Source organism: Epinephelus fuscoguttatus, linkage group LG3, assembly GCF_011397635.1.
Source record: "Epinephelus fuscoguttatus linkage group LG3, E.fuscoguttatus.final_Chr_v1".
Taxonomy (NCBI): Eukaryota; Metazoa; Chordata; class Actinopteri; order Perciformes; family Serranidae; genus Epinephelus; species Epinephelus fuscoguttatus.
Genome location: NC_064754.1, coordinates 35,721,312 through 35,740,228, shown reverse-complemented (window position 1 = coordinate 35,740,228; position 18,917 = coordinate 35,721,312). Strand labels below are relative to the sequence as shown.

The 18,917-nt window shown below is 39.9% G+C and overlaps 1 protein-coding gene across 3 annotated transcripts in view; it reads left to right on the top strand.

Annotated features, from left to right (window-relative positions):
- pkn1a (protein kinase N1a) overlaps positions 1 to 17,293 on the top strand; it is a 64,818-nt gene extending 47,525 nt beyond the window's left edge. For 2 of the 3 annotated variants that reach the window (XM_049571634.1, XM_049571633.1), the window contains exons 6-23: positions 1,774 to 1,919; positions 2,575 to 2,788; positions 3,808 to 4,002; positions 5,086 to 5,195; positions 5,310 to 5,453; positions 5,820 to 5,895; positions 7,146 to 7,281; positions 7,563 to 7,689; positions 8,924 to 9,003; positions 9,320 to 9,395; positions 10,602 to 10,693; positions 10,989 to 11,165; positions 13,037 to 13,099; positions 13,480 to 13,556; positions 13,691 to 13,833; positions 14,823 to 14,930; positions 15,175 to 15,255; positions 15,517 to 17,293. In XM_049571634.1, the coding sequence (XP_049427591.1) occupies positions 1,774 to 1,919; positions 2,575 to 2,788; positions 3,808 to 4,002; positions 5,086 to 5,195; positions 5,310 to 5,453; positions 5,820 to 5,895; positions 7,146 to 7,281; positions 7,563 to 7,689; positions 8,924 to 9,003; positions 9,320 to 9,395; positions 10,602 to 10,693; positions 10,989 to 11,165; positions 13,037 to 13,099; positions 13,480 to 13,556; positions 13,691 to 13,833; positions 14,823 to 14,930; positions 15,175 to 15,255; positions 15,517 to 15,720 (2,249 nt within the window). In that variant the 3' untranslated portion in view covers positions 15,721 to 17,293. The remainder of the gene's footprint in view (positions 1 to 1,773; positions 1,920 to 2,574; positions 2,789 to 3,807; positions 4,003 to 5,085; positions 5,196 to 5,309; positions 5,454 to 5,819; positions 5,896 to 7,145; positions 7,282 to 7,562; positions 7,690 to 8,923; positions 9,004 to 9,319; positions 9,396 to 10,601; positions 10,694 to 10,988; positions 11,166 to 13,036; positions 13,100 to 13,479; positions 13,557 to 13,690; positions 13,834 to 14,822; positions 14,931 to 15,174; positions 15,256 to 15,516) is intronic. The other variant, XM_049571635.1, reaches the window with a different exon arrangement.
- Positions 17,294 to 18,917: the final 1,624 nt, after the last annotated feature.

Genomic DNA, 18,917 nt, shown 5'->3' with positions numbered 1-18,917 from the left:
TAGTGCACCCAAAAATGAAAATTCAGCAATTATCTACTCACCCATATGGCGAGGGAGGCTCAGGTGAAGTTTTAAAGTCCTCACATCCCTTGCGGAGATCCAAGGGGAGAGGAGATAGCAACACAACTTCACCTAATGGAGGCTTATGGCGCTCCAGATTCAAACATCCAAAAACATATAATTGAAACCACAAAATATCTCCATACTGCTCGTCCGTAGTGATCCAAGTGTCCTGAAGCCCTGACATAAAAAGTTGTTTGGAAAAACATCATTTGAACTCTGTTTTTAGCCTCACTGTAGCCTGCACAGAGAAGCAGTTAGAGCTACGGGCTACATTACGATCACATAGTTGGCTTTTTTACCATCCTATTCATGTTTTAATATACTGTAAGTGTTCAATTGCAATCATCTATCTGATTAGGGGTAGCTGTAACTTGTGGCAACAACAGGAAATTTTCAAAATCTCACTGGACAACAAGCTGTTATTACCCTAAAATCTTATTATTAGTATTTGAGATATTATTCATTTGTTTGTTGTCTCTGCGGCTCAACAAACTTGTTACTTAATGCCAGTATGATTTCATTTATATCTCAGCAACAAATCAGATTAGTTTAAAAAACCTGTTATGCACACCTTGTTTTTCTGACATGCCTCCATTGAATGAAGAATCCAAAACAGAAAATTCTTGATGAATTGAAGTTGTTGGGGTCCAAGTTTAACAACACTATAAAACTATATCAAAACATCTGCTTTCATACGACTCATGCAGCATGATTTAAGTCTCATTTATCCTCTCATATGCTCAGTACTTCCCAAACAGACGGCTGTTTCTTTCAGGGAACTGAATGGAAAGTGAAATTTAACCTATGCTTTCATCAAAGTCAGACACCGTTGAGAAAAAGTGTAATTTTTCCACAGGAGCTTCTGGTCTATCACTGCCTTGATCAATTTGTTTGTCAATATTTGACTTTAGTGAGTCCAGACTAACCTTTTAAAATAACAAAGTCACACAGTAAAATAAACTACTGATTGAAGCTGAGGTACACCAGCAGCTCCTGTGTACAGAGAGGAGTCTGGATTTGAAAAAGTCATGGTTTTATATTTTACTTTTCCTTCAGTTCCCCATCAGAAAGATCTGCCTCTTTGGGAAGTACTGAGCATACAGCTGGATAAATGAGACTTGGATTACACTGCACGAGTTGTGTGATAGTTTATAAACTGATATTTTGATATAGTTTTGCTGTTGTTAAACACGGATCCCTATGACTTTAATTTATCAAGAATTTTCTCCATTTTTGGATTCTTCGTTCACATGCAAGAAAAACAGATTTCTTCACGAATTCAAAACAACAAGGGGTTAGTATTTGATATCCAAGAGGTCATTGAAGTATTCCTTTGAAGATAAAATGGATGAGAGGGTTTTCGATTGCTCTGTTTGCTTTTAAAGACGGGAATGTGAAAGCTATTTGGAGGTCGGGGCTAAAGTTAATGTTGTTTACTGGGGAACACTCAGAGGCTGCTCACCTCCCTCAGGGCGCTGCTAATGTTTTCTTTGTCTGACTCTTGTGTAATGCATGACATGCATTAAGGCATTAACCTAACTTAGCATGCCCAGGGGAGCTCCCTATAACTCACCGCTGTCAAAACAAAACTCTCAATCTCAACGCGCACCTGCCAAGATCGAACTGTAGAACATAACTGAATAAAACTTGCAGGTGGAATTAAAGCAGCATTGTGTGCAGTCAAGTAATTTGTCTGTCCCAACACTGCAGGTAACCAGGACCTGTGTGGGATGGAGCTGCGTATTGAAGAGCTGAGGCATCACTACAGGGTGGAGCATGCTGTCGCTGAGGGGGCCAAAAATGTGCTCAGGCTCCTGGGGGCCAGCAAGGTCCAGGACAAGAAAGCCCTGTCTGAGGTAAGACTGCACTCACACACACATCCTGCAACCACAAACTCTTCCTCAGAGTCATGTTTTCTTGCAAAGCTATGAGGCACTGCTTTCATTCTACCTCTGCTTTGGGAGAAATGCATTTTATGTACTTTTATGTTTAGCAGTTCTTACAGCATGATCTTAATATAAGGTGTCTGATTCACTTTCTCAGCTTTCCCAACATAGACAGAAGATACTAAAAGACACCATAAAGCAATTTCATCTCAAGTCAGGTATCTCACAGAGCAGCTCCAGTTACTACACGCTCTCTGTTCAGAATAACACTTGAGACACATTTTCGCAACAGCAGCTGCAAAATCATGATTTATCATAAATCTGTGCTGGTGCTGGAAGAGTTTGATCTGTGATTCACAGGTTCTTTTTATAAACAGAAACTCACACACGTCCCATTTTTTCAGCCGTGAAGCATGGTGTTACAATCAGATGTTGAAAACTGTTTCAAATGCAGAGGCTGTAAAGCAAATATCAAAGCAGTATTCATTTGCAGTATGTTGTATTATAGAGCACCTGTACCTTACTTTTTGTTATTGTGAAAATGTAATGTAGGTTATAGTTTACTCAAAGATGCCTAGTGGATGTAAAAGGTGATGTAATGCCATTCTGCGTCCATGCTCTGTAGGCGCAGTCTCGTCTGAGCGAGGCGTCTCAGCGGTTAGACCTGCTGAGGGACTCTCTGGATCAGCGTCTGGCAGAGCTGCCGGAGGACCATCCCAAGGCCAGCGTCATCAAAGAGGAGCTCGTCCTGGCCTCCTCCCCTGTGTTCAGCTCTCGCCATGGCGCCCCCTACCTCCACAACCAGTACAGCACCCTCAACAAGCCTTCTCCTCTCACTGGTACGTAATACCTAACAAAGCTATGCAGGACAAAGTCAAACAAGTTCATACAATAAGAATTCGAAGAATAAGAACATATTTTTGCTAACATGTATAGCAATGTATTCCCTGGTTTGGATGAGCACAAGATTTGACAGTAAAGCATTTGACATACCAACACACTGCCAATATGGAAACTACTCAGATGTTAGTGTCTTTGTGGTGCCATCTTGTTTTCTCTCCTGCTATTTGAATTGAAGAGAACATTTAAATACCCTCAGAAACTTCTTTCACAACAAGACAAATTAGTTGGTTCATCTTTACTTTCTTATAAATGATGTCTTGCTGTGCTCACATTCTGGTTATGATATAATATGGATGAGCGAGTCTTTTGTACCAAAGACATGCACTTGGATTTGACAATACTGCTGGTAAATTGCAGTGACAAAATGCTGCAGCAAGCATGGATCATTTCAACCTCAAAGGATGAATACAGAACAAAGCAACATTTAGCATTTTGGGTCTTTTTTTTTGTGGCAGTGTGGTTATCCTGTGTTGACGCAGAAAAGAAAAAAAACTTGTGCTTTCGACCACATTTACCCCTTTGATTGGTTTTGTACGTCTTTTCACACATAACTGTGCAGTAGAAGAACCATTGTTCATGTGTATAGACATTTAATTACCTTAACTGAGCGTGGTGCATTTATATGGCTAAAAGAAGACGTAAGAACAGTGTGTGAGTGAATATGAATCATATTTTCACATTACGTCGAAATAGAGCGAGAATTATAATGAAGTGTGTTCTGTGATCCCATAGGATCATGTGTGATGGTTGTTCATTGATTTTCAGGCTGATGATGCTAATTTGTGCTTGTGTCAAACCAGCTTTGGCTATTTCAGGCTTCTGCAAGTGCACGTGTTTGTAAATCAAAATCTGCATACCTCTTTTGAATTTACACAGATTTATTTATGTGCCCTCTAGTGTTTGTCGGCCTCTGTCCTCTGTTGGTTGTACCTGAATTGTTCCCCTCTGTCTTCAGGTACCTTACAGGTGCAGCTGCTGGGCTGTGTGGGGCTGTTGGAGGTGGTCCCAGGTCGCAATAAAGGGACAGCTGTCATGCTGCCCTGCTACAGCCCCGGAGACACCAGGTCCTTCATGAGAGGCAGCAAGGGACTCTACGGACGGAGCGGCTCGGTCAGCGGGAAGACGCCCAGCAAGACAGAGGAGCTCTCCTGTAAGTGGTTGTATGAGTGTGTGTTTATCTGAAAAAAAGGTATTCAGTGCTAATGAATAGCAGTAATATAAAATTAAAAATTATTAAAAAATAAGTGGACAAGCTCTTTTGCTTTTGGATATAGTGTATCACAAACAGAGTGGTGATGGAATGAGTCCCAAAGCCTGGAAATTAGTTAAGCTGTTTGCACTCCAGGTTCCCTCGTCTTAAAGTCAAAGAGTTTTTTTGAATGTGTTTTTGGTTAGATCCCTGAAATAAGGTCTGTGGTTAACACAAGCTTAAGAGATTTTTACATAAAAAAATCTATGACATAAAATTAAAGTAGTACATACCCCACTCCTGAATTTTGAAGCTTTTATGTGTCTTTAAAGAGGTGGTTGTTAACAAGTGGCTAAATGAGACTACAGAGTTTGTTGGGGATATTAAAAATCATCACGCCGCGCACCACCTTTACAGCCTTGGTGTGGTGGTGGCAAGTCAGGAGAATGTTAGTTTTTTACTTGTGGTTATCGTATTTATGCTTCAAAAATCAAGTGTTAATTTATGAAGATTATCTTGTTGAACAAAACTTGTAAGTATCGTACATTTTTGTTGCAAAAGATCTTATTTTCTGCCATGATCGGAAAATCATGGAAAAATCCCATTATTTATTTATTTTTTTTATTTTTTTTATTTTTTGAGAGAGAACCAGAGTGACTTGCAGGTCGGCCTACAAAAGAACGTTATCCCTGCAGCACTTTATAGTGTAGCACAAACTGTACTCACTCACATTTAGGTTGGTGAGGTTAGGTACTGTGGGTCAATGCTCACATATAATGGCACAGCAACATCAGCACATTTAGCTGAAGTGGCTCAATACCCTGAGCAGACAATTACAATTTTTTCTTAAGGTCCTGCACATTCTGCAGTGTCTCCAAGGAAATGAATGACAATCATTAATCAATACTTAAATTGTTTTGTTGGAGCATGAGCATACAGTAGCTTTCATTTTTTATAGTGGTCAGGGCTAAAGGGCCACGTTCTGTGTGGGAATTTAACTTATGGAGGAAATGAAATGTGCTGATTGTGAGTGTGTGTGCGCAGCTGAGGTGAGTGCCGTGCTGAAGCTGGATAACAGTGTGGTGGGCCAGACACCTTGGAGGACTGTGGGAGAACAGGCTTGGGACCAGACCTTCACTGTGGAGCTGGAAAGAGTCAGTACTTGCACACACACACAGGGACACATTGATTGCATTCAATTTATAATTTTAGTAAAACTGCTGCTACCGTTAACCACCGTTGGGTGCTGGTGTGTGTGTGCATTTTAGTCGAGGGAGATGGAGATTGCAGTCTACTGGAAGGACTACCGCTCGTTGTGTGCTCTCAAGTACCTGAAGCTGGAGGAGTTCTTGGACAACCAGAAACACAGAGTTCAGCTGGAGTTGGAGCCTCAGGGCCTGCTGCTGGCTGAGGTACACACACACACACACACACACACACACTAGTCTTGACACAGCAACAAAAACTGGGAAAAAAGGAACGGCCACATACGCATACCTGACACCTGTCTGTGAAAGTGCTATTAATGCACACACAAAGATATTCAAATGTGCACACGTACACCTGCCCACACACACACACACACAAGCTGTCTCATGCACCTGTGCTGAAAAACACTGCTTTGATACATCATACTTGAAAGGTCTAGTCGTCTGAGTGTGACGTCTGGAAAATAAAATATGGGTGTGTAGTTTCCATTATTTTTATGTTTCATGTGTGTGTGTGTGTGTGTGTGTGTGTGTGTGTGTGTATGTGTGTGTGTGTGCGCTTTTTTCCAGGTGACCTTCTTTAACCCGGTCATTGAGAGAGTTCCACGCCTCCAGAGGCAGAAGAAGGTCTTTTCTAAGCAGCAAGGTGAGGAAGAGACTGAGCAGAGAGGAAACAGAGCTTAACAAAAAATAGAATAAAAAAAAATATATATACAGTTTTTCTGCTCTGTAGTTTAAGCTCAGTTTACATAGATGGCCTTTTGAGATGAACAAACAACAGTTGTGCTGAAACTGGCTTTATCTTAATAAAAAAAAATGAGCATAACTAGAAGGGAAGAAATACTTGTTAGTCAGTACTGTTTACATTTAAACCACGGCACCATCTAGTGGTGAATAAATCATCTCCTTTCTTAAAGATGATGACAGCTTTATTAATGTAGATATTACCGAAACAAAAATATAAAGTACTTCAATTAAACAAGATACAAAACAGAGAGATGTAAATAAAGCAAAAAAAACATGACAATAAATTACATAGAAAAACAGCTCAGCCAAAGTCTGGAGATGTCCTGATGAGAAGCACTACTCTGTCTTTCCACTGATCAAGAAGGTTTTAGAATATCATTTTATTTAAGAGTGTTTTCCAGACTTATATACATTCCCTTATGAATCTGTGAATAGCATAATGATTTTAATTGTGATTTACATCCCAACACTCTATGGATGTTGACATTCTACCACTGTAAGAGTTCTAATATCAAAAAATGTAATTATTACAAAGTAGGTGTTGACATATAAGTAATTGTTTTGGTGCAGAACAATAAACACAGCAAGAGAAATTAAAAATAGGAGCGACCTCCAGCAAGATGGGTAAAGTGTGTGCCCCATGTCATTTAGGCTGAGACCTTCGCAGCAGCTCAGGTTCAACTCCAGCCTGCGGCCTTTTGCTGCATGTCATCCCCATTCTCTCTCCCCCTTTCCCGTTTCTCTCCAGCTTTCCTGTCATAAAGGCAAAAAAAAAAAAGTCCTAAAAAAATAATATATTAAAAAAGGGGGAAAATAAAAATAAAGCCAGGTACTTCAGAAGTTAATAGACATAAATGTGTGATTAAAATGTATTAAAAAATCTATTTAAACTGTGTACAATTTATCTGTTTTGTGCAGGAATGTGCAAAATATGGACCAGGGAATGTACAAAAGTTCATTGTATAAAGTATAGAGAATATGTGCAATGTGCAGAGATGTTAGACTAAAACATGTGTGCTAATGTAACACATAGAGGCAGAACATATCGACAGAAGAAGATCTAAAACTCTTTCCTAAAAGAAGGTGTGATGATCTGTTCAGTGAGACACGTTACTGACTTTAGATTTCTGTGGAAATGTGTGTTTCCAGGCAAGGCATTCCTTCGGGCTCGTCAGATGAATGTCGATATTGGGACGTGGGTGAGGCTGCTTCGAAACGCCATTCCCACCGTCAACAACTCAGGAACCTACAGTCCCAACGCACACAGCCTCACACTCAATTCCGGGTGAGACTAACACATATAAAAACAGATGCACACACTCCACTTCATTGTACCGGAGAGACTCTCAGCATCTGTGTGTGACGTTTGATAGCCATCAGTCAGACCTTGCTATCAAATGCAGCAGCATTCCTTGAACCTTTCTTCCCTGTGTTTCCTGGCCAAGTTTAAAGCACGCGATGCTTTCTCTGCCCCACGTCTAACAACCCCATCTGTGTGTGTGTCTCTGTTCATTTGTCCGTCTGCATCATTGTGTGGGTCTGTTTGTGTCTGTGTGAATCTTTCAGGGAGGTCTCAGTGGAGAAGTTGAGTCTGGACAGTGACTCTCCGATAAGAGGCGATTACAAGAGAGACACGGACGTACACACCCCGGTGAGACAGACAGAGAGGGAGGAAGCCCGGGAAATGGGGGAGGTGTGTGTGTGAAGGGGGATAAGCTCTGTACTAAGATATGGGATATGGGGTAAATCAACACATGGACGTTTTGCCACTCTGGTCTGTGAATAACGTAATAATTCATAATCCAGGCTTTAATATTTACATTTTAGTGACGTTTGGACTTTATTTTGTAGCTAGACAAACAAGAGAGAACAAAACATTACATTTTGAGCTGAAGTCAGTCAAGAACATTGTAAAAATGTCTTTGAAGAGATTATTAGATATGCTCTAAAACAGCTGTCTCATAGTGCTAACATCTGTGTTGTGATGACGACTGGGAATTTTTAGAAAGTTCCGATATACCCGACTTGGCACTTAAGAATAAGTACCTAAAAACAAAATCAGTATAGACACCTCATGTCAGCTGAAGTCAGGTGTTTAATGTTAAATGTTTGATGTTAAATCTAAATGTAAAATATGTGGATTTATGACATCAGTGCACAATATCTTTAACCCTCATACAACCAATATGCAACCTTCTGACTTGTCTGGCATGAATAAGTCCTAAACGTGAATCTTCCCATCTTTACAGTCCGTCCCATGTGACATGAATGTGACATAACACTGTCGTCACCAGACAGACTAACATGAGAAGAGTATACAGTAGAACAGCAGCTTTGTTTATCTTTTAATCTTATCAGATTGTAATTTCAGCTCTGTAGGCCCATATTGAATGCAGAAAACTCATAATGAAAAGACACCTTGATCATTATATATTATGTAGGTATAGTAAGTATGATCACAACATATGTAAAGCAGGCGATTTATGCGATTTGAATGGCTGTCTGTGGAGATTATGCTCAATTTAATGCACTAGATTTTAAAAAGATAGACCAGGACCGTAAAAAGAAACTTGTGGGTTGCACAGTGATATCTCTCACAGGAGATGTGGATTATTACATTAAATAAGAGGGAAACCTTTTTTATTCTTTGAGGCAGAGAAGTGACAGATGTCAAAAATGACACAAAAACACCATGTGGATTCTCCCTCAGGCGTGCACTTGATCACAGTGTCTCCAAAAACTGAGCAGCACTGCACATGGGTCTAGCCTGTAGGGTTTGAAATAGAGAGCAGGGATAAAAAGTGAACCCTACTCATTGAAAGGTTGTCTGTCATGCCCGTCATGAAATCATTTGTCTCTTGTCTTCCATTATCTCTCTGTCTCTGCATGTCTTTCTTCGTGTCTTTTCCTCGCATGTCCCCCGTCAGGACCGACTGCCAGTCATCGAGCCCTTCTCCCCCCCAGACCTCACCCCCGAGTGCCCTGTCCGAACCCCATCCGTTGGCAGGTACACACACACGCGCATAAAGACATTATATTTTTTTTGTATGATTACTAAAGCACTGCCCTTTTCGTCTGATATAATGTATGTATGTATATTATTTTATATATTATATTCCAGTTCGTATACATTTTATAGTGGGGCTTTTCCACTGAGGACATTTTGACATGACAGCACAGGTGTAAATAATAAAAATGAATGACAGCTACCACTCTGCCCACGCTCACAGTTCCCATGTCTACCATGACAAATTCTGCAGTCAGATATTCTGAGCAGTTCAAATGATTGAATGATCCTGCTGACTGTGTGTCTGTCTCTTCAGTAAGCAGAGGAAAGGTCCTCTGTCTCTGCAGGACTTCAGGCTGATTGCTGTGTTGGGCAGGGGACACTTTGGAAAGGTACAGTTTGACCAGTGGATTTTTGTTTTTTGTTTCTTTCAAATAAACGCAATTTCTAACTCTGAATGCACAAAAATCTAGAAGGAGGATTTGCTAAACATGTCAGTAATAACACAGAGAACAAAAGAAGGAGTTCTTGAATTTAATGAGCTCAGTATGTTCGCAAATGCAGGCACTTAATGGCACGAGAAAAAAATGGTTTGACCGGCAGCTCCTTTGGATTACAGCGTGTCCTTCAGGAAGCATCGAGAGGCATGATAATTATGTTCCAACCAAGGGGTTATCTCCGGGTCTGAAACGTGCAGCTAATACGGAGTGCCTTAAACCAGCATTCTTTATAATGGCCACCAGGGGGCGACTCCAGTGGTTCCAAAAAGGAGTGAGATTGTAGTCTATGAGAAAATGACCCTACTTTTAACTTGATTCATTAGCTCAGCAAACATTTTCATAATTTATGGTCTCAATTGCTAGTTTCAGGTCTTCTTGAATACAGCATGGTGTAAATTATGGTCCCATTTTGGGTAAAATAGACGATAAAGCAGGTTATGCTTTAGGATGTGGCTACCTTGTAATTGATAAGTTGCTACCATGGTGGCGTTCTCAGAGTCACTCCTCCACAACTCCACCCTCTCGTTCAAATATGGTCACCTCTGGCTCCAAAAAACCAAGATGGCCACGGCCAAAATGCCAAACTTGAGGCTTCAAAACGGTAGTCCACAAACCAATAAGTGACGTAACAGTGGTTACATCCACCTCTTTTATGCTGTCTATGGTTACTACCAGAAAACCTTACATATAAGACTGTTAGTAAAACGCCATTTTCTTGTCATTATACCACCAAGTGCCTGTGTTTGTGTACATATATAGCGCATTTAATGGCACCCTTCTTTTTTCTGTTCTGTTTGTCAACATAACATGCAAAATGGCATGCCTGCAGGAGCATAAAAACCAAAGAGCAAGCCCTTGTTTCATGCATATTGATCATGTTTATAACAAAAAGCACTTGCTGACAGGTTTTAAAAAGCAGTGACATAAACAGGAAATGTGACTTCAACTTACACTGTTAAATCCCGCAGTTCAAACCCTGTTTTGGTATCTTATAGATTAAGAGAGTTTTCATTTCTCTTCCTCATTAAACCAGTAAACATGCATATCTAGAAGAGTTTTTAAGAGTGTAATGAACTTGCTGCATGTGTTTGTCTCCAGGTGTTGTTGTCAGAATACAAGAAGACAGGCACGATGTTCGCCATCAAAGCTCTGAAGAAAGGAGATATCATAGCTCGGGACGAGGTCGAAAGGTGTGTGTAGATGTGATTAGTACTCTGTGTGATTGTGTGATTGGTTGCTGTTTTTTTAGCCTGGATTTAAGCTCTAATAATACATTTTAGTGTGTTTAAACTGTGCCGCTGTGCCTTGAATCACCATGATTACAGTTCATCTGTGGAATGAGTGTGGGTGTCTCATCGACCAAAATAAACACTATCTAATTATGTGTAAATGTCCTCTCCTCCCCTCAATTCTTAATTTCCTCCCCTTTGCCTCTGCATCCTCCTCCTCCTACTCCTCCTCTTCATCTCTGCCTTCCTCCTGCAGTCTAATGTGTGAGAAACGCATCTTCGAGATCGTAAACATGTCGCACCATCCCTTCTTGGTCAACCTGTTTGCGTGCTTCCAGACTCCGGAGCACGTTTGTTTTGTTATGGAGTACACAGCTGGAGGCGACCTGATGATGCACATCCACACAGACGTCTTCACAGAGCCACGAGCCGTGTATGTAACCTCTGTGTTTGTGTGTGTGTGTGTGTGTGTGTTTGAGAGAGCGAGAAAAGGCGAAATAGAGACTGCTTTTGAAAATATTTTATTATTTATGTGATAAGTGAGTCTGTAAACACACTTTGCATATTCCCACAAGTCTGTGAAGCCCTGATAGTAAGTCAAATGAGTTTAATAATTTTCAGGGCTTTTTAAAGTTTGCAAATTACTTTAAATCTCAAAGTACAGAGAAAACTTTTACTTCTACCTCTAATGAATGCACAATTTTTGTAGTAGCACCAATAAATCCTGCCGTTATGCTCATTTTGGAGGCAGCAGTCAAAGGAGTCGCATCATTTTAAAGTCTGTCTTAAAACAATACGTACATGCCTATATGTATACAGTAAGCACTGTTGGCTACTGTAAATGTTCCACCTATACTAACTGTAAAGGGGTCCCTTCTTGTAGCAACAAAGCTTTTCACAGCAGACATTTTGACTTCATACACAGATGCAACTCATGACATTAACAATGGCTCAGCTCCATCAAGTTTCCCAGTACACTATTCCAGTAAACCAGCTCACACAGCACTGGAGCTCCCCTAAGTGGAAATATTAATTATATTAAATACACATATGCTTTTCCTGCTATGACATGTCAAAATGTCTGCTGTGAAGATGTGTATTTAATGTAAGAGATGGGGGACAAAACCCACTTTCTGTAAAAAATAAAATAAAATACAAGATCATTCTGAAGTTCAACCAAAGCTAATATGAGACATCAGAAGCCTAAGTTTGATAAATCAAACATTTTTCTCCCCTAAATTTAGTTGTTTTTTTTTTTTTTAATACAGAATTCCTCATCGCTTCACTGCAATTTAGCAAGAAGATCCTGTCCAGGAAAAGAGAGAGTTCATTTGTGACAAAATATCCATGAACTTTGTCTGACTCATTTTAGCTTCAGTTGAACCATAGAATAGATTTTAACGCAGAACGAGGACTGTGGATTGTGTCTACTATCTCTTACTTTGAAATTGCACCAGGAAGTAATCTTTTTGTGGCCAGTATGAACAGGAGGATCAATTGCAGAGACCAAAAGCTGTTTCAATGTACATACAGGCACGAGAGCGCTGTTAAAAGAAAGACTTGAAAAATGAGTAAACTTTACTTTACCATTGGTATTGTTATGAAATGTTATACTAAAATATACTGTTATACTAAAAGCAGCTTCTTTTTTTGTTTTTATTTAAAAAAAAAAAAAAAAAGTTTTTAGAGCCAAGAGTAAATAAAATGTTATAAGAAAGAATCTCATACCACAAGTATAATTTATCAGGTTTTCATTTAGATTGACTCATAATCCATTTCTTTACATTTTCAACATAACTATACACGTCCAGAAAGGAAGAGATAAAGGCTAAGATAAGATAAAATAAAAATACTTATAACAGTTTGGCTTCACATGTTTGCACACATCACAATGACATATCTAGGCACAGAAAATAATACAATAGGGGGAAAAAATTATTAATAAAAAGTTAAGGATGTTCCTTCAAGTGATTATCTCAATTAAGTCAGATCTCAGGTTTGACATATTGCACCCATTTTTCCCAGAGTTGTATGGAAAAAAGTCTGGAAAACCCTGGCTTTTAAACCATTTTCCAGTACAGCCAACAAATTGAATTATTACTTTGTTCATTCATTTTCAGTAACCATGAACAAAACCAAAAGCCTACAACTTTGGCATCAAAGATTCACTATAGTGTTTACTACAGCAGCAGTAGCAGCAGCGGTGGCAGCAGCAGTAGTAGTAGTAGCAGCAGTAGTCATTATGAGCTTTACATTTGTTTTATTGCCTTTTTTTGTGATAATGTTTCTTTGGTTTGACTTCAGGTTTTATGCAGCCTGCGTAGTTCTCGGACTTCAGTTCCTCCACGAACATAAGATTGTGTACAGGTGAGTGAAACCCACACAAATCTGTTTTCCTCACATGATAGTTGGGGAGTAAAAAACAAACAAACATGTATGTCTACTGAAGAGGAAACAGAATAAAAAATATCTATCCCTTCAAATCTGTGTAAAAGATTCTCTATACGAGTTAAGTCCAATGGAGAAGCTGCCAGGGTAAACATAATACCTGGTTGACATTAGCATGTTAGCATTGTCATTGTGAGCATGTTAGCATTTAGCTGCTGCGCTCAGCACAGTCTCACACAGCAGCTAGTGTAGCCGGAGACTGTGTATCTCATTTTTTAAACTCCTTGTGTTCTCTCAGCTGTGCCTGATGAAATATGGTACAGATTCACAGCTACATCTTTTTACCTTCCCTCTTTCAGAGACCTCAAGCTTGACAACTTGCTGCTAGACACAGATGGTTATGTGAAGATCGCTGACTTTGGACTGTGTAAAGAAGGTGGATATCAGTGTTACTAACAGATGGGCTCGTTTTATTTTCCTTGTTACATCTGAGTGCTGTCTGCCTGCTTCATGGATTTTCCAAAAATCTTTCAGCCACAAACCTTTTTGTCTGTCTACCTCCATCTGTAGGAATGGGCTTCGGGGACCGGACCAGCACATTCTGTGGGACTCCAGAGTTTTTGGCTCCAGAGGTCCTCACAGACACATCCTACACCAGGGCAGTAGACTGGTGGGGACTGGGGGTCCTCATCTATGAGATGTTGGTGGGAGAGGTGAGAACAAATACACACACAAATACACAAATTTTTTACACTGTCTGTGTGGTGATAGCTGAATGAATTTCTGTCTGAAAACACAAATAAACTTGTTAAAGGGGTTTCAACACAGTATGATGTAACTGCAGTGTTTCTTGTTCACGTCTGACCAGGACACCTTAGCTGTTGTCATCCCTCTGTCTCTATATGTTTCCCACTACTCTTCACTGTAAACAATCCAATAACAGATCAAAGATCATATACCATACTCAACAGTAGTAAGAAGTAAAAGTATATTGATTTCATATTGATAAATGGATACGAAAATATGTCCTTAAATGAGTAAATAAAATAATTAGGCATATTGCAAGTGTGCTGCATTTCTTCAGTCTTGAGCCCTAATCACGTGGGACTAGTATTACTAGGGCACTGCTCAAACGGCCCATTTGCATGGAATAAGCAAAGTTTAAATTGAATTTATTGATATTATCCCCCAAAATTGCACCCAAAATGCTGCTAAAACTTTTCTTTCTAATTGCCAGTGCAGCCTCTGTAATGCTTGCCAGGGAAGGAGGCAGAAAAAGGCACAAAGTCAACATAAAACCTTGCCAAAAATAAAATAAAAATCAACTACACACTGATTTGCATGGGACTAATATTATCACATCCTCTTTGTTTGCCGAAATACAGTAGGTAGTTTACAGTGGAATTTTAACTGGACAAATAAGAGACATGGCAGAATCACACAGGATTGAGATCACAGACGACCTCCACAATTTTTACAATCACTCGAGGTCCCCAGGTTGTACTAGTCCTGTGAGAATAGGCCTTTTAGATGACTTATTTACGTTCCTACTCACCTCTTACACAGACACCTGGATGTTCATTATCACTAACTTGTTCAGCGTGGTTAACACACTCATGATGTGTGAAATTAAAATATCTAAAATGGACTTTATCGAATTAAGTGTGCTTGTGTGTCCCCCTTTGTGCATTTGTGTGTGTAGTCTCCATTCCCAGGTGATGATGAAGAGGAGGTGTTCGACAGCATTGTGAATGATGAAGTCCGCTACCCACGCTTCCTGTCTACTGAAGCTATCGGCATCATGAGAAGGGTAAGAATACACACACATGAATGCACACAGACACTTTTCTCCCATCTCTTGCTGACCTTAACACCCATGAACAATTTGTGACAAATGCTGCACATACACGTGAAACACCAAAACGTTCATTTATTATTTTTTGTGTGTGTGTGTGTGTGTGTGTGTGTGTGTGTGTGTGTGTGTGTGTGTGTGTGTGTGTGTTTCCGTGTGTGTGTGTTTCCGTGTGTGTTTCCATGTGTGTTTTCATGAGCAGCTGTTGAGGAGGAACCCAGAGAGAAGACTGGGCTCTGGTGAAAAGGATGCAGAGGAGGTTAAGAAGCAGCCATTTTTCAGAGTAAGTACACTGTTATCATTATGGGTGGGGAAGAGCCATTGTGACTATTGAAGTGTTTTTCCAGAGGAGAGCATGATGAGGTTAAAGAAACTGATGATGCGTTGGAGGTGCACTGAAGCTGTCAGATGCAGCTCATCCTCTAACAGCTCACTCTGGCTGCATGTATTAATTCCTATGGTAGTACGATTAAAGCAGACTTTTGAATTTCTGAATTTCACCCTTGTGAATATTTCTCATCTCTTTTCCTCCGTCTCCCTCCAGAATGTGGACTGGGAGGCGTTGCTGCAGAGGAAGGTGCCCCCTCCCTTCGTCCCCTCCATTGTGGGCAAGGAAGATGTCAGCAACTTCGATGAGGAGTTCACCACCGAAGCTCCGACACTCACGCCTCCACGTGAGCCTCGCGTGCTCACCCGCAAAGACCAGGACAGCTTCCGGGACTTTGACTACGTCTCTGACCTCTGCTAGTGGGGCCGGCGCCTCACAGACCTAGAGGAATGTTCGATTTTTGAAGGCTCCACGACAGTTTCATTTGAGCGGACTGACAGTCTCAACTGAGCGTCCGCTGACTGTTTGTCTGCCGTTAATTACACTGTGAATGAATGCAGAGAGACCGGACGCAGTCGGTCTGTGTCTTGTGTGTCTGCAGGGTTTTAAAGATGGATGACTGAAAAAATGAAGCTGGGACTGATAGCTGGTGGGTTAAATGTTGGACAAACGAAAGCCCCAGTTCAATCATCGTACAACACACCAGTGACTTGTGTATCTTTTCAAATGTTAGCCTTTAAAACGCCTCCTCCCATCCTCTTATGTGTCAGTGTAGTCACCTGTGCAGCTGTGAGAGGAGGAGCTGTTGACTGTTCTGGGGTTGTTTCATGGCCTCTCATACCAATGCCTTACATTTGTACTTGTATTTTGATCTGCGGAAGAGCGTTTTGTTTGTACTTTGGTCATTTGTACACAGCAACAGGAAGAGGAAGAGGGATCCGACGTGATGCAGAAATGCTCTGAACTTTGTTTTTAAAAAGAGGATTTGAGAGTGGAAACAGAGTGAATTTGTACTCAAAGCTTCTGCAGCAGTCGTATGACAATGACCCTCAGTCATGCTGACTGATGCTAGGCGAATCATGAGTTAACTATGGGGTAAAGAACCACTTTTCTTACTTTACTTTGGACTTCTATCAACTACTTTTTAAAATTTGTGTTGCTTGGATTTTAAGTTCTGCCACAAACGTTACAACGGCAATTTGCAACGTAGTCATATTTATGACAGTCGAATCAGACGGATGAATGCATTATTCAGAACCACATACATTGTAATTGGATATTATGTAGTTTGATATAAAGACACAGAATCACAACCATCAGCAGAAAAGCTGCGTGGCTAACAAGTTATTTTTATTTTTGCTTTAATTGAAAAAAGAATCTGAACACTAAGGTGTGTGTGTCCGTTATGGGCCTGAGACACATTCATCCAGTCATCTTCATGCTACCAGTGTTTTGTGAACATGACGTAAGTAATCTCCAAGACAACGATATCTGACTTTAAACTCAACAAACACCGGCTCTAACGGTTGTTTTAGTGTCTGTTTTAAGAACTCAAGCCACCAACAGTTTTCAAAACTATCCGTTATGGTCGTTGCAGTGTTTGGTTTCCATCCTAGTGACGAAATCATCTCTGTTTCAGACGAAAAACGATTGCTATCTTTGTGATTTTGGAAAGTCTGGGTGGTGCCACAAGCAAAACAAACCTCATTAGCCACTTTTCCAGAGTAGATCTCGCTGCAGTGAGCGCTGCCTCAGATCCCAGTGAACAAGTTCTCCTGGTCATACATGTCTAAATGAAGAAAATCATTTGAAACACAATGATAAATGTTGGAGAATATGAGCCAGTGGTGTAAACTTGTGTAACACTTTACATTTCTGATTACAGACAGAGGTTTGTTGTGTATGTATGATGGTGTGGACTTTACTTATCTTGTGTATGACCATACAAAACCATGTGAGAGTATGAGATGACTTATTTTATAAAGAAAACCTGGAGCGAATATGCTGTCTGTGTTTTGTTGTTAAAAATATGGGACTGATCATTTAAACAAGGAAGGGTCAAGCAGAAAGGCACGTTAAACATGATATCAGTAAAAAAAAAAAAAAAAGAAGAAGAAGCCTTTGAGTAGTAAGTACAAGGTCTGAAATCAACTCTTTTCACTACCTGCCACAGACACAGGCCCAGTGTTTTTTGGTCTGTCACTCAGCAATTTTATCTGCCACTTTTAAAATCTATGCACTAAATGAAGGAAGAATATTTAGATAATTTATACGTCATTTAATTTTAAGAATGTTATCTCTCTTGTTCGAGGGGCATACAGTCACTATGCCTTGAGCTATGCCTTCAAATGAAATTGACAGGAGTTAGTTAAGGTGATACAGTGCCTAGTGGGCATGTAAATGATGTGTGTGGGCATCATTTTATTGATGGTTACTGGATAGAATTCAGTGAGCTTCAACTATCAGTCAAAACAAATGAGGCTCTGTGGCTAATAGCATTGCTTCTATAGCAGTTAAAACATCTTTCTATTGTGCCTTCTCTCTGTTCGCCAGTGAAGTGGATGGTCTGACAATTTTACACACCACTGCCAATAATTTACACACCTTTGGCAGGAGGCAAGTGCTAATTTCAGACCCTGAGTAGGAATTTGTGATTAAACGTGATAAGGGGAGAAACACATTTGAACAGAGGCATTTTAAATGAATGGATCAGGATCCTAATCGGTCACTGACCTGTTCTGGATTTAAACTATTGTTTAGGTGAAGTTTTTCATCTGTTTACAAAGTTGCATTCATAATTAACGATTATCAGTTACTTTAAATATAGATTAATCTGAGGATTATTTGCTAGATCAATTATCTTTATTTAATTATTAATTATTCATTTAGTCTATGTATAAAGCTGCACGTCAAAATGTGCCACAGCCAGGCTTGGCTTGTCTTTAAATTGCTTGTTTTGTCGAATTAAAGCAAGGCCCCAAAGTGACACATTTAAAAAAATATATAAAATAGCTAAAAATCAGCAAATCCTCACATTGGTGAGGATCAAACCAGCAAAGTCAATTCTGCTCATTAAATGACATAAGTGATTAAGTGGTTATCAAAATTCTTGCTGAATAATTTTCTATTGATTAACTTATTAACTATCTTCCAGCTCTGTGATGTAGAAGAGTGGAACACATCAATGTTGAACATTAGCTTGTGTGATCATTAATATTGGAAACATACTTTGATACTGATTTCAACCATATCACCTCAGCTCAAACACTAAAATATCTGTGTATTTGGATTTTGTTTGGGTTTCAGGATGACACTGTGACCCCGGGATCCAAGAGCGTCACTGGATCACTTGCGAAGGTGTGATGGATCTGAATTCCCTGAATCCCTAAACCAGCTCTATGTTTGCTTTTCTGTAGCCAGTTGTCAGTCACTTGAAGATATCTCTTCTTTAATCTCTACAAAACACATACTTAAGAGAAAATACTATCAAAACGTCACAGGGAGAAGTCAAAGCAGTGAATTTATATTAAAATGTTGTGTTTTTTTTAAGCAAAATGCTCAAATGTCCCCTTATTCAAGGGGGGCGTCAGTGGCTTAGTGGATAGAGCAGGCACCCC